At 35.2% G+C, this 15,671-nt stretch overlaps 1 protein-coding gene and 1 non-coding gene across 8 annotated transcripts in view; both read left to right on the top strand.

Annotated features, from left to right (window-relative positions):
- Positions 1-15,671, top strand: part of Itsn2 (intersectin 2) — a 125,207-nt gene that overhangs the window by 22,503 nt on the left and 87,033 nt on the right. For all 7 annotated transcript variants that reach the window (XM_074049278.1, XM_074049277.1, XM_074049281.1 and 4 more), the window contains 6 exons: positions 7,353-7,445; positions 9,167-9,230; positions 11,113-11,276; positions 13,611-13,817; positions 13,946-14,042; positions 15,400-15,539. In XM_074049278.1, the coding sequence (XP_073905379.1) occupies positions 7,353-7,445; positions 9,167-9,230; positions 11,113-11,276; positions 13,611-13,817; positions 13,946-14,042; positions 15,400-15,539 (765 nt within the window). The remainder of the gene's footprint in view (positions 1-7,352; positions 7,446-9,166; positions 9,231-11,112; positions 11,277-13,610; positions 13,818-13,945; positions 14,043-15,399; positions 15,540-15,671) is intronic.
- On the top strand, positions 12,241-12,432 carry LOC141415119 (U2 spliceosomal RNA). Its single transcript, XR_012440144.1, has one exon. It is a non-coding gene; the product is annotated as a U2 spliceosomal RNA (small nuclear RNA).

Genomic DNA, 15,671 nt, shown 5'->3' with positions numbered 1-15,671 from the left:
ACTTTCTATAATAAAAAGTTTTTAAAGTCTTTTAAAATTTTTTTTAAATTTTTATTTTATTCATATGTGCATACAATGTTTGGGTCATTTCTCCCCCCTTACCCCTGCCCTCTCCCTTACCCTGCCTTACCCCCGCTACCAGGCAGAAATTATTCTGCCCTTATCTCTAATTTTGTTGAAGAGAGAGTATAAGCAATAATAGGAAGGACCAAGGGTTTTTGATAGTTGAGATACAGATAGCTGTACAGGGAGTTGACATGCATTTATTTCCTGTACATGCGTGTTACCTTCTAAGTTAATTCTTCTCGAACTAACCTTTTCTGTAGTTCCTGGTCCCCTTCTCCTATTGGCCTCAGTTGCTTTAAAGTATCTGCTTTAGTTTCTCTGCGTTGAGGGCAACAAATGCTATCTAGTTTTTTGGGTGTCTTACCTATCCTCATACCTTCCTTGTGTGCTCTTGCTTTATCGTGTGATCAAAGTCCAATCCCTTTGTTGTGTTTGCCCTTGATCTAAAGTCTGCATATGAGGGAGAACATACGATTTTTGGTCTTTTGGGCCAGGCTAATCTCACTCAGAATGATGTTCTCCAATTCCATCCATTTACCAGCGAATGATAACATTTCATTCTTCTTCATGAGTGCATAAAATTCCATTGTGTATAGATACCACATTTTCTTGATCCATTCATCAGTAGTGGGGCATCTTAGCTGTTACCATAACTTGACTATTGTGAATAGTTAAAGCCTTTTTTTAAATCACTAAAGAAATCTATAGAAATGCTGAGTTCTTAATTTTGTGGTACAGTTCATTAGCTAATTGTACATAATTGTAAGGATGTAGAGAATAAAGTCATTAATTCTTTAACATTTAAGTAGAAAACAATAACATTAAAGAACATAAGAAAAAGAGGGGAGGACGTTCCACCATCTTTACCAAGCAATTCTAGTTAGATGTGACCATCTAGTTTTTGATCAGTTTCATCTTTTTCTTTAATCTTTTCAGTCATAGACTCAAATGAGTATATTATTAATAAAGAAAATGCACGGTGTATATTTGAAGATGCAAACCTTGAAATTTAGGAAAGTTTTGGGATAATGAGTTATTGGCATAGAAAGTAGAAGTAATTCTAATGTGTGGTAGGATTTTGTGTCATGTAAGGATAGGCTTTTGGTAAGGGCTTTGTGTTTTTTCCCTCTGTTTAGAATTTTTATTTAAGTATTTATGTTAGAAAAGTCTTCATGCCAGGTGCCGGTGGCTCACGCCTATAATCCTAGCTTTGCAAGAGGCGGATATCAGGAGGATCATGGTTCAAAGTCAGCCTGGGCAAATAGTTCGTGAGACCCTATCTCGCAAAACCCCTTCACCAAAAAGGGCTGGTGGAGTGGCTCAAGGTGAAGGCCCTGAGTTCAAGCCCCAGTACCAGAAAAAAGAGAAAGTCTTCCATATGCCCTTATTTTGGAATTTCTGTCATCCACAGTTGAATTTCATTATAGCAAGTTATCTACAAATACATTCTTGAAAGTTCTTTTAGAAAGAAGGATCAATATGAGCATTGCTTCCTTTGTGGGAAATGGTATGGAATTATAGAGTAGTGCTACAGACTGTTTTAAAAATTAAATAATTTTCTGTAAGTGGTATATAAATTTAAAGTCATAGCAGCAATTTTAGTGTAACTTGTTCTATCAAAGTTTGAGCATTTCCATGCTCTTTAGGAAAGAGTTCTCAATGAACACAGTTTAGTTATAAACTTTAAACAACATGTTAATCAAATTTATAAACAAAATAAGGGCTAAAGCATATCTCAAGTGGTAGAGTGTTTGCCTAGCGAGCACCAGGCCCTGAGTTCAAGTCCCATTACTACAAAAAAAAGTAGAAGTTGTAAAATTACCATGGTAATTGTTTAACAAATACTTGTGGACTGAAGAAATGATTCAAGTGGTTTAGTGCCTGCCTAGCAAGTATAAGGCCCTGTGTTTATTCCCAGTACTGCAAAACAAACAACAAACAAAAAAATAAGTAAATGAAAGAAAGCAGTACATCTTGAATCTTTCTTCATCCTATTTCTTCATTCCACAAACATTTATGTATCTGCTTTGTAGCCCATTGCATTATATATAAAAGAGTAATATTGGAAACAAAATGTTCACTAACAAAAGAATGCTTATATGAATAATTATCGAAACTGTTAGGTATATAGAAGTGGTATGTAGAAATAAAGATACTAATTTTTTAAAACTTTTGAAGAATTGATAGCAAATAGAGACTATTGTGGTACCTTCTACTTAGCTTATAAAATAAGCGAAGATTAATAATATCTTGTATATATCTACTTTAAGTCCAATGCAGGATTTAAGATCTTATTGAAAGAAGTATTCATGTACACCACAAAACCTTCAAAAGCAGTGTTTGCTCCTCTATTGACTCCTTTAGTCACAGTTTGTTAAATTTTTTGGTGCTCAGGGCTATTGGGACTTGTCTATAAAGTATGCCTAGACTCAGTTGTTTGTGTAAATGCTTCTGACATACTCTCCCAGTTTTGTCATGTGTATACTTTATTATCCTGAGATTAACCACAGATCTTTTGAACTTTTTAGTCCTAGATAGCTGCACTACCTTGTATAGTAGCCACCAGCTACATGTGGCTATTTCAGTTTCAATTTAAATTAATAAAAATTAAGTAAATCATATAGCTGTATTTTAAGAACTCAGAGCCACATGTGGGTACCATATTGGACAATACAGGTATAGAATATTTATATTATCCCAAAAAGTTCTATTAAACAGATACTCTTTTCTTAGTCTCTTTATTAGTTAACGTTCCATCTTTGAGCAGAACTAAAAAGGTCAGTGCATCATATTTTACCATTTGTGTCTCTGCTATGAGTGTCTTTTGCACTGGAGAATAATCCTTGCCAAAGCCTCCTTTAATCATGGTAGGTTTGCATTCTGCTTTTCAAAAATTCAATGAGATTGAAAATTCAAAGAGCATGATGGATGAGCCCCAGATGATAAGCAAGAGGTTACTTCAGATACATGTTGTCTAATTGTTATTATGATGTGATGTGGCCTGTTTCAGACTCAAAATTATGGGGTATCTAAGACTAAGGAAGTGAGGAAGAAGGTCCAAAGCCCATCATGGTGGCTGTATACAAAATATGGAAGAGGGGCTGAGGGAATAGAGAACAAGAACAGTCAATGGCTTTAGGAGGAATGCCCTGACGTTTTATTTTTAGAGCCTTATTACCTTTTCAGAATTTTAGACCTCAGATATCATTTCAATCATGTAGTGAAGAAATTGCTATGGTAAACATTGGAGCTATAGAATCAGGTCTAGTACTACACTGCATTTATAACTACCCACGTTTTTATTATTCAAGTCCCTTCAACAGAAGCTATAGTTTTATATATATATCAGTATTCCAGATGTATTTTAGGTATTTAAATTAGTACTAGATCAACATATTTCATTTGACTATTTTAAATCAAAGCAAAATAGCAATGCAGAATATTTCTTATTAGAAATATAAATAGGATATAGCATGTTTGAATTATGTACATTTAGAATTGTGTTAGAATACTGATGTGCTACTACCTGTGTTTCTTTACGTATGTATATGTATATTTATGTAAATATGTGTATCTGCATATGTGAAAACAGGGATAGCACTACTGACTACATAGGCTCTAGCATATAGTAGATATTCTATAAAGGTGGAATTTTCCTTCTTCATTGCTCATAAGAACATGTTTGACAGAGCCAGTAGTTGAGAAGAGAATAAGCAACAGAAATCTTTATGAAAATAACACATTGTCAACTTAGTTGTGAGTTGGGGGAACTGAATGGAACTTTCCTGAGTTCCTGATATGATTATCAGACAATGTAAAGGGTTGTTAGCTTTTTAAGTACATAGTAGACATCAACCCTCAAACTTAGCTAATTCTACCTTTCTATAAGGCTTACAAATATAGACTAAGATTGGGAGTTTTTTTTTTTATTTGAAGTGCAAGATAAACTGTTGCTCTTAAAAGGTTCTATTAGTGCTGTATTCTAAATAAAAAAGCCAAAATTGGATCAACTATTTTAAAATTGGCTTTGAATTACATATTTTTCCCAATTGTCTTACTTCTGTGTTATAATTTCATTTCTGAAAAATTCTTGATGCATTAATATCTTACATTTTAATGTCATTTGTTTTGAAGTGTCCGAATTTGAAGGGAGTGTGGTTTAAGTGGTAGAGAACTGAGGCCCTGAACTCAAACTCTAGTACCTCCAAAAAAAAAAAATATTCCTTGTCATAATGCTTTAGGACATTTCTGTTCTGCAAGTGATGTTATGTTAATCATAATAATATTTAGCCATGATTGTTGTTTGTGATTTTCTTGGCTTATAGAGTCTCTCAAATATTAAAAAGTCTGTAAGTTCTTATAAGGGGTTTATTTTATTCATCATTATATTCCACAAATGTTTGTTAAATGAATGAATGAATACGAAAGGATCAAAGTTGCTGATTGGAGTCATGAGAATTAAACAGTAAACATTAACAGGTAGGTTTAATAATGAAGATAGGTAGCCAAGGAAAGGTGAAGAGATAGTAGTATATAAAAAAGTGTCATAATATGATCAAGATTCATACAGCAGGCCTGATGTCACAGATTCTTTTTTCAAGGTGGTGTCTCACTATGTTGTGCAGGCTGGTTTGGAGTTCATGGGTTCACATTACAAAGATTTTCTACAAGAGGTTTCAAAGTTTAGCTCTTAGTTTAGTTCTCATACCCATTTACAGTTATTTTTTTGTATATGGTGCAACATCAGGTTCTTTTTTTGGTTTTCCATATGGATCTCAAGTTCTTTCAGCACCATTTGTTAAGAACACTATCCTTTCCCAAATGAATTCCTTCCTTCCTTCCTTCCTCCCTCCCTCCCTCCCTTCCTTCCCCCCCCCCCCCGCCCCCTCTCCATTTTTTTCTTTTGGTGGTACTCGGGTTTGAATTTGGGGCTTTGTGCTTACAAAGCAGGTGCTCTACTCCTTGAGCCACATCTCAAGTCCTTCCCATTGAGTTTCTTGACATCATTACTGAAAAACCAACAATGTATTTTGGGGTTTATTTCTTTTTATCATCAAGGCAAATAGTTTAAGCCTGAGTAGATTTTAACAATACTTAACCACTCTGGGCAAATTACTTCATCTCTGCATATCTCAGATTCCTTCTCTGAATAGTGATAATAATAGTTACCTCATAGGATTCTTGCAAGATTTAATTGAATGAACCAATACACATAAAGTACCTGACACATGGTAAATTTCATTAAATGTTATCTATTGTTATTTTGCCCATGTGGTAGATGAAAGATAATTTAGTATTATCTATTGGAGGTTTATTACTTACCACATGTTCTCTACAACAACCCTGTGGAGTTTAGATTCTTACTTTATAGAGTTGATAACTAGACTACAGAAACTATGAGTTTTTATCCATATATGTTGAGATAGTAGAACACAGGGAATTCAGCAGGGAGTCAGGCTACCCTGAGGTTCTAATCTTAGTCCTGTCACTTATTACTCAAACTTGAGCAAGTTACTTTACCATTGATTTTAATTTCCTTATCCGTGAAATGGGGATAATAATAGTACCTGAATTTTTAGGGTAGTGGTAGGGGTTAATGTAGTAAGGCATACAGTCTGGGTTTAGTAAAAGTGAGCTACTTCTATCTTTGTCACCCTTTGTTGTTATTTTTTAACCATTATCATCATTTTCCCAAAGTCATACAGTAATAAGTCAGTTCTATAACTATACTACTTTCCTTTCTAGTCACTGGAATCCTGATGAGTTTATTTAGTTATTTTCTAATTAACTGATAGACCAAGTTGAGTTTTACTACATATGTGGTATTTATTTAGAAAGTGTGTAGGTTTAGCTATTTTAGATCTTCAGTTCTTTAGTACATCTGTTTCTTTATTTTTAACTCTTAATCTTAAAACTTCTGTTTAAGAGAGGATGTTTATAGATTTTTAAAAATCCAGGCATTTAGGGCTAAGAAAAACTTGTTAAATAGTGTTTAGAATGATAGTGGGCTCCTACTTTTCAGTGATAAATATTCCTGAAAAATTGCTTTTGTAGGGCATTTTTTTACACACACTGCAGGCAGCAAATATGTATGAGTTTATGTACCTAAACATATTTGATTACTGGTTGACAAAAATAGAGTAAACTGAAATGGTAGCCAGAAGTGAATTGTAGATGGTTAGAACCATGTTGAATGTGTAAAGCTTTACAAAGGCCTCAGAGAAGGGTAATCTTAAGTGAAGGATGAACGGCAAAAATGTTTGTAAGTGAATGTTAATGTTCCCTCAAGTCCTGATCTTGTATTTCTTCTTTTTTTCTACTTCCTCTTTTATTCACTCAGACATCTGCTCAACAGTCATTTTAAGTGTTTGCTTTGTGTTGGGCACTCAACTGTTGCTGGGCATAGAAAGGTAAACACCCAAAGCCCCTGTCCTCCAGGGCTCACAGTCTGGTGTAGCAGATGGACAGAGTGACTGCAGCATTTTCCTAAGTGCTCTGTAGAAGCATGAAGAAGTCTCTTGAGAATCTGAAGGAGGAAGCAATTACTGTGATCTGGAAGAAGTGACATCTGCACTAGACTTTGAAAGTTTGAAATAAAGGACTGGAGAATGTAGCTCAGTGGTAGACAGTTTTCCTAGAATGCATAAGACCCTGGGTTACCTCCTCAGCACTGGTTAAAAAGAAAAGAAAAGAAACCCTTTATGGCCAATTCCAGCCTGCCTATATCTTACCACATAGTACCACACATAGTCCCGTAGCCAGTAGTCGGTACACTTAGAGCACTTTGCACATTCCTTTTCTTATCTGTGCCAGTGAAGTGCTATTATACCTCCTCTTCACATGGAAAAATTCAAATCAAGCTTCAAGAATTTGCCTCAGTTTTAACTTTTCCTCTTACTTAATTCCTGATGCTTATAATTTAGGATTAGCACAACTTTTGTTTTGTGTTTCTGCTTAGGATTTTTCATAGGTTAATACTGGTAGTGTTAACTGTTAGTTGTTTTCTAAGTATGAATTCCTTGAGGATGGGAATAATATTTTACTTATGTTTTTATTGCCAGTATTTAGCCTGTTTCAGTGAGTGGTATACAGTAATTATTCAATAGATGCTAAGTGAGTGGATGAGTGTATGGTTGATATGACTCTTTGTGTCATTCATACATTAAATACTGTCATTAAATGGACGCTTAAGATTTATATTTACATTTTAGAATTGCATTCTATGTACACATGATTTTAAGCAGGCTTTTTTACACTATAATTTCTTTGCCTTTCACATGTTTTAGGAGGGCCAAACATGTGGGCTATTACCTCTGAAGAACGCACTAAGCATGACAAACAGTTTGATAATCTCAAGCCTTCAGGAGGTTATATAACAGGTTTGTGTTTATAACTTGTTATATTTTATTTGTGAATTATGCTCTTTTTTTCATATGTCTTAAAATTAGCTTTAGCCATCATTAAATTTATATTGTTATAAAATTTGTATCAATCAGAATTCTGGAATTAACATAATACTTTCTTTTCCTGGAACGGTCTTAATTTGTTGTTTTGGATCTGGCATATAGAAAATCTTTTCTTAAATCTTAAATGATAGTCAGGGATTTATGTTTCCTTACTTAGTTTCATGTTTTAATATTGTACCTACATCTTTCAGTTTATTTCTTATACTAGTTCCATTTCCTGGAAAATAATCTCAATATTTTTTCCTGGGATCTGTTTTTGTAATGCTGGCTCTCTGTCTTTTGAGGCAATGTCAAGCACTGATTTTTTTTTTTGGGTGGTCCTGGGGTTTGAACTCAGAACCTCATGCCTGCTAGGCAGGTGCTTTGCTACTTGAGCCACTCCACCAGTCCCCCCACCAAGCATTGATTGTTGATGCTAGCCCTTGTTTTGCAGAAAGACCACTGGAGCCCAAAAGGGATTAATTTAGGTGTGTCTTCCAAAGTTTTTTCTAGAAATGTAACTTTTTATTTTAGTGCCAAAGTATCTTAGTTCTTTATATATAATAATAGTCACAGTAATAACAACTGTACCATTTATTGGATTTGTACTGTATGCCAGATGCTATTCTGGCATTAGCTCATTTGGCTTCACAACAGCCTTGTAAGGTAGATACTGTTGGTATTTACAGATGGTAAAACAGACACTTAGAGATGTAATGGAACTTGTCTAAGGTTATAAAGGTGGTTAGCATTGATACCTTTTAGCCTAATTTTGAAATCCATCCTCTTAACCATTATGATTTAATGCTATTTGTACTCCTGCTGTAATAGTTAACTTTGCCTAGAATTAGGATTTGATTACAAAGTAATAACAACCTGTTATCATTCATGGCTACTGGCAGAAGACCCAAGATTCCTGAATCAGAGAGCAAGGATATTATTATTAATCGCATAGCTAGCTAGCAATGTGAGCATGACCATGTTTCTGTTTGGCATCCTTTGTTCCCTAAGCCTTACAAGGATCATGCAGAATACTGAGGAAGATGCTACGCATGCTCTAATTGTGTTACAAGAGAGAAACACTGACCTTCGGGAACCCATCATTTTGTAGCAGGCAGTAAAGCAAATTTTTCTTTGTCCCAGTGAGAGACATTACCTCATTCTTCAGTATTATTCACATACAAACCCTATTCTGAAAAATGACCCAGGTAAAGAGGAATTAGGGTTTTGCATTCTTGCCTTACACAGCAGGACACGCTGGAATGTGAGGAAACCAGTGGAGGACTGTTTCTCCTAACAATTGGTACTCTCTATATGGAACTCTCTTAGGAAACAGTGTTTTTAGGTATAAATTTTATGAAATGGAATATTAATCAGTAAGACCCTCAGTTATGGAAAATCTAAGATGAATAATGTAATCTTTTATCACTGATTAATGAGTAATATAATTTCAGTTGTGACTTACATTGTTCTAAAACATCTAAATCTTATTGAAATATTGTAAATGATTTCCTATGTTTATTTCACTTTATTCTTTAATAATTAGAATTAAAATTATAATAAGTCAATAACATATGCCATTATTATTATTCAGAGACATTAGAATAATTCCACTTACTAATGTGTTGCTTCATTTTTCTTTTTATTACCTTCAGGTGATCAAGCACGTACTTTTTTCTTACAGTCAGGACTACCTGCTCCTGTTTTAGCTGAAATATGGTAAAATGTTTTCTTTTATAGATGTACTTAAATTTCTGGGAACCTGTTTTTTTTTATAATACAGTTTTAACATGAAATTATTTTTATTTATATTTTATTGTTAAGAGTATTTCAGCTTTTTGGAAAATAAATTTTATTTAGGAAGTGACTGAAAATAATTGGGTTTTATTCTATATGGTACATTTCTAATTTCATTAGAATTTTTAATGAAAGGTGTATATATTGTCATTGAGAAATAATTCTTTATAATTTGGCAGAATGGCAAAATCTTTTTGTTATTTTGTAGTAATTTTATTTATTTCATCATCTATAAACTCCAAATGACTCTCCCTTCCCCTGCTTCTACTTTAAAAAATAAATTTATTCTCTGGAGTACTTGGGATTTTGTTTTTAAAACTGTATTCACAATAAATAACAATCTCTATCCCATCTTTCTTCCTTGTGGAATATTTCTGTGCCTAACATAATACCAGACATATAGTATACATTTGATAAATATTTGAACACGTGAATAAATTGAATGATTTCTTTTTACCTACACTGGCGGAATTCTTGCCAGGGGTTTCTAGATTCTATATAGACAGGCAGTGTTTGATTAGATTCTGTTTCTGGTCAATATTTATTTATTTCTCCTCCCTGACCCCCAGGTGCTTTATTACTTGAGCCACACCCCCAGCTGGGATGACAGGTGCACACCACCACACCCAGTTTTTACTGGTTGAGATGGGATCTTGCAAACTGTTTGTCTTGGCTGACCTCAAACAGTGATCCTTCTGATCTCTGCCTTCTGAGTAGCTAGGATGATAGGCATGAGCCACTGCATTCCTTTCTGATCAACATTTCTTGGAGCAAGCTTTCTCTCGCTCCTGGTTATTACCAAACTTAATGGGGCTAACTGTGGGCGACTGGAGATTCAGAAAAGACACAGGATAGATACACAGAAAGTGGGATCAGGAGTGTTGGGTGCTCGGGTGGAGGTGCACAACCCTCATTGCTTCTTTTCTCTATCTTTATTCTTTAAGGCCTTATTCCTTTACAGTTCTTAAAAACCTTGCTTCTAAAGTCTTCTTTAAAACCTTGCTTTTAAAGTCTTCTTTTCTGTTCTTTAAAGTCTCTTTCCTTAGACTCACTCTGTGCCATGTTTTGTCTTAGCTTTTTTTTTTCTAGCATAATCACTCTTAAAATCTTTGCCCCCAGACTTGCACTGTCCCATGTTCTCTTTAGCTTTCTTAAAGTCTCAGGCTTGCTAGTAATTCCCCTTTAGCAAATTCTTTTCCCCCCTTCAGCAGTCGCCCTTCAGTACTTTCCCTTTAGCAATTCATTTTCCCTTCAGCAATCCTTTTCCCTTCCAAAGGCCTCCCACATCAAAAAGCCAAAAGTCCAAAGCAAAAGCCCCCAAAGCAAAAGCCCTAAAGCAAAAAGCCCCAAAACAAAAAGCCTTGAGTCCTCCTTCAGTGAGTCTTTTATATCCAGTGGTAAACAGGGTAGAGCAGGTTCTCAGGGAGGGGCGTGACATTGTAACAGGAGAAACCTGCGTTCCTGCTTCTCTGAACATAAACAATTTAGGAGAAGCAGCTGTTTTGCATTTTCCTCTTCTGTGGCTGGGGCTTTGTCAGTCTCAGCCTACAGATAAACATCTTAGGAAAAGTAGCTGCATCTCACCTTGCTTATGTCCAGTTCTCACAAGCTTTTTAGAATCTGCTGTCCACAGTTTCTTAATTTGCAGGTTTTATCATTTTTGTTATTCATATGTATATATATGTAATTAAGTGATGATCAGGTGAATGCTATGTTCTTGTTTTTATTTTTTCAATCTAAATAGTAATGTTGGTTTTCTCACCACCACCCACAAACCAATCTACACACTTCATGCTCCTTTTAGGGCCTTATCAGATCTGAACAAAGATGGGAAGATGGATCAGCAGGAGTTCTCCATAGCTATGAAACTCATCAAACTGAAGCTTCAAGGTCAACAGTTGCCCGTGGTTCTCCCTCCCATTATGAAGCAACCCCCTATGTTCTCTCCATTAATCTCTGCTCGGTTTGGTATGTACTGACTTAATTTGATAAGCTGAATATAATAGTTCAACTTGATTCCTTAACATAATACTTGGGGATCAGAAAAAGATTTGTTAGTACAGAATGACAATCCCCAAACTCCCAAGTTATTCTTCATGTCCAAGTAAGAAATTCACTGTCGTAGCTAGAGTATCCATGTGTCCCAGTTTTCCAGGAACAATTCTTGTTTGTGCCTTTTGTTCTGGCATCTGGTCTAGTTGGTATCCCTGCTACAACTCCCAGTTGTATAATAAATTGTATTCTTCCTCTCTCCCCGTACATCCAAAATACATATGTGTGTGTGTGTGTGTGTATATATATATATATATATATATATACATATATATATATATATATATATACACATTTTTTTTTGTGGTGGTGGTGGTACCGAGGTTTGAACTCAGGGTCTTGTTTTCACTAGTAAGATGCTCTACCAATTGAGTCACTCCCCCAGTTCCTAAATGCTGTTCTTAGTTTCTTCATGATTTCATGGAAGTAGAAAGTAGGATGGTAGTTACCAGAAACCATAGAGGTAAAGTGGGGAGATAAAGGAGAAGAGGGGGAGGTCAAGGAGAAAATGGTCAATGGGTTAAAAATTACAGTCACAAAGGAGAAAGAAATTGTGTGGGTGACTATAGTTAGTTAACAATATTGTAATGTATATTTCAAAATAACTTGGGAAGAAGACTTTGGATGTTTTTAGCACAGAGAAATGATAAATGTTTGACATGGTGGAAACACTAAATACCCTGATTTGCTCATCACATAATGTATAAATGTATATTAAATTTACCTAATATTATGTATTAAATATCACATTCCACTTCATGAATGTGTACAAGTATGTGTTACTTAAAATCCTAATACAACAAAACAAAAAAACTGAACAATTTTAAACCCTCTTGGAAGGTTTTAATTGGAGAGGTGATTTAAAATTATATATAAATAGATCGCTTCTCGGCCTTTTGGCTAAGATCAAGTGTAGTATCTGTTCTTGTCAGTTTAATATCTGATAACGTCCTCTGTCCGAGGACAATATATTAAATGGATTTTTGGAACAGGGAGATGGAATAGGGGCTTGCTCCGTCCACTCCACGCATCGACCTGGTATTGCAGTACCTCCAGGAACAGTGCACAAAAAAAAAAAATTATATATAAGTAGATATTTCTTTAATTTAAAGATTAGTCAGCTAAACTTGAGGGCCAAAATTGGAGATTTTGTGCTAATTAATTTATGTAGTCTCAGAGATAAACATTGGTATGTCTTCTAAGTAATTTTAATTAGCCAGTTTCTTACTATATGTGAGAAACACTCATTTTGTTTTGGTGGTATTGATGGGGTTTGAACTCACGACCTCATGCTTGCTGGCAGGCACTATCACTTGAGCCATGTCCCTAGCCCTCTTTGCTTTATTTTTCCGGATAGGGTCTTGCCTGGGGCCAGTTTCGGACTGATCTTCCTACCTGTGCTGGATTTAGGATGTGTGCCACCACACCCAACTTGTTTGTTGAGGTGGGATCTTGCTAATTTTTGCCCTGGCTGGCCTCAAACCATGATCCTCCTGCACCTCCACCTCTAGCCCAAAGCACTCATCTTGAGTGGAACATTCAATTAAGTGTGTTTATATATAAGAAACACATTCCTTCCATCCAGATGTTAGTTTTTGTATGTTTGGTGGTACTGGGGCAGAGTTCAGAATTGTGTTTGGCTTCATGCTTGGTAGGTAGATGCTCTACCACTGGAGCCGTGCTTTCCGCCCCAGGTGTTAGTTCTTAATACACCTAATTGTTTAAACTATAGCACTGAGCTCTAGAGCTTAATGCCAAATCACTGTTACCGTACTTATGTTATGCTTATTATTCTGCAGTTAGTAAACAAAGTAATCACTTTGCTCCTCTTAAAGAATTGTTCTTGAATTTATAGATACAGTGCTTATAAGAAAAGTGAAATGTATGGCACAGTTTTTGCAAATAATGCATATGTGTAAATGGGTCTCCTAAAATATCTACTAATTAGAACTTTTTTATTCTTTGAGGACCTAATAGTTAATCAGAAAAGGTTGCTTAGTTTTAGTCATACTAAGAGAAAAAAATCTTTAATACATTAGTAGGCATTTTCTTACTTCAAATAGGGCAGAATATTAATATTATATTAAAAATAGTAGCTTACTTCCTTCACTTCTGGTTCAAAGCTGTTTTAGTGAATCTTTTAAGGATAATTTAAAAGATTATCCTTTTAAACATACTGGCTGCTCACTGTACTGTGACTTGCTTTCTAGCTGGATTTTCTAATTGGAATGCATTCACTTTTATCCTTAGGGATGGGAAGCATGCCCAATCTGTCCATTCCTCAGTCACTGCCTCCGGTTGCACCTATGACAACACCCTTGTCCTCTGCGACTTCAGGGACCAGTCTTCCTCCCTTGATGATGCCTACTCCCCTAGTGCCTTCTGTTAGTACATCATCATTACCAAACGGAACCACCAGTCTCATTCAGCCTTTGTCCATTCCTTATTCTTCTTCAAGTAAGTGTTTAATGAATCAATATTTCATCTGAAGAAACTGTTATATTTATATTCAAATAGGTACTGATTTTCTTCTTTGTGAGATTGCTTTGTATGACCCTTACCCTTTCTTTTTTCTTTTTTTGAAGCATTGCCTCATACATCATCCTACAGCCTGATGATGGGAGGATTTGCTGGTGCTAGTATACAGAAGGCCCAGTCTCTGATTGACTTAGGATCTAGTAGGTATGAGTACTTCACACTTACAACTTTTCATGCTTTGAATAAGGAGTCTTCACTTAATAAACTTGGAACTTATCCAGGTTTTACTTTGCAGTGGCCAAATAAATACTTAAGATAAATCTGTTTTAACTCACATACAACAATTTTTTTGTTTTTAGAAGTATTAAATGTCTTTGGCATTTTACTTTTGAAAAAAAAAGTTTATATAAATTAAAAAACTTTTCTGCCACATTTTAGTCAACTTTCTCCTCCAAATGATGTAGTTTTTTTCCTTTTAAAATTGTATGTAGTTCTTGCTGGGTGCTAGTGGCTCATGCTTGTAATCCTAGCTATTCAGGAGGCAGAGATCAGGAGGATTAAGGTTCGAAGCCAGCCCAGGCAAATAGTTTGCAAGACCCTATCTTGAAAATGCCCGACACAAACAACAGGGCTGGCAGAGTGGCTTAAGTGGTAGAGTGCCTGCCTAGTAAGTGTTAGGTCCTCAGTTCAAACCTCAGTACCACCAATAAAAAAGAAAAAAAAAAAAAAGCAACAAAATATATGTAGTTCTCAAAATGCCTCATAATCATTTTGTTAATTTCTTTCTTCAATAAATTCTGCTAATTTGGGGTATCATTTTAAGTAAATTTAAGAAAGCACAAAAACACCATTCTTCACATCTAATAAAAATCACTATTGTGCTTTTCAAAGCAGTGTACACCGTGAGCTTTGGCTGCGACAATATTCCTATCATGGCCTAACCAGTTACTAAGTTTGTTACCATATTTTTTCTTAATGTCACTGAGCCATAGTTTACCTGACTAAAAGATGGGGACAATAATATTTTTTAAATGTGTTGGGAAGATTAGAAATGACATTTATAAATGTCTTGGCACAATGCAATACCTGGTATATATTGTGGGCTCTTGATCTATGGCGTTTTATACTTTATATGGTACTTGTTTTACTAAGAATAATGATAATTGCTTAAATTTAAAAGTTATTGTTTTGTTTATGTTGGTTAGTGTTTCATGTGCTTTTTTGTTTGGGGCTAGTCTAGGACCATGATCCTCCTGTCTTCCCCTCCTCTTTGTAGGTAGGATTATAGACATGTACCACCATGCTGACTTATTTGTTGAGATGGGGTCTTGCTAGCTTTTTTTGCCTGAGCTGGCCTCAAAATCCTCCTGATCTCTGCCTCCTGAGTAGCTGGGATTCATAGGCATGAGCCACCAGGCACAGCCAAATTTAAGTTTTTAAAATCAAATGCAAAAGCAATTACCATTGTATTCTATAAGGTATGATTCTTAATGTCTTTGTCTTATGAAGTCTAATTAAATATGTATTTAGTAACATAAAATTTTAAATCATTTTTTTATAGTTCAACTTCCTCAACTGCTTCACTCTCAGGGAACTCTCCCAAGACTGGGACTTCAGAGTGGGCAGTTCCTCAGCCCTCCAGATTAAAATATCGGCAAAAATTTAATAGTCTTGACAAGAGCATGAGTGGATACCTCTCAGGTAAGCAGCATTCAGTGCTTAAGAGTCTGAGAGAGTTAAAGTTTTTTTATATAGACTTCTGTTGAAAAACTGTTATTTGAACTTACACTTTGTAGCTTGTCTAAAGTTTTAATATCCAAGAAATTTAGAAGG

The sequence above is a fragment of the Castor canadensis genome, chromosome 12 (genome assembly GCF_047511655.1).
Source record: "Castor canadensis chromosome 12, mCasCan1.hap1v2, whole genome shotgun sequence".
NCBI lineage: Eukaryota > Metazoa > Chordata > Mammalia > Rodentia > Castoridae > Castor > Castor canadensis.
This window is presented reverse-complemented; position numbering and strand designations above follow the sequence as displayed.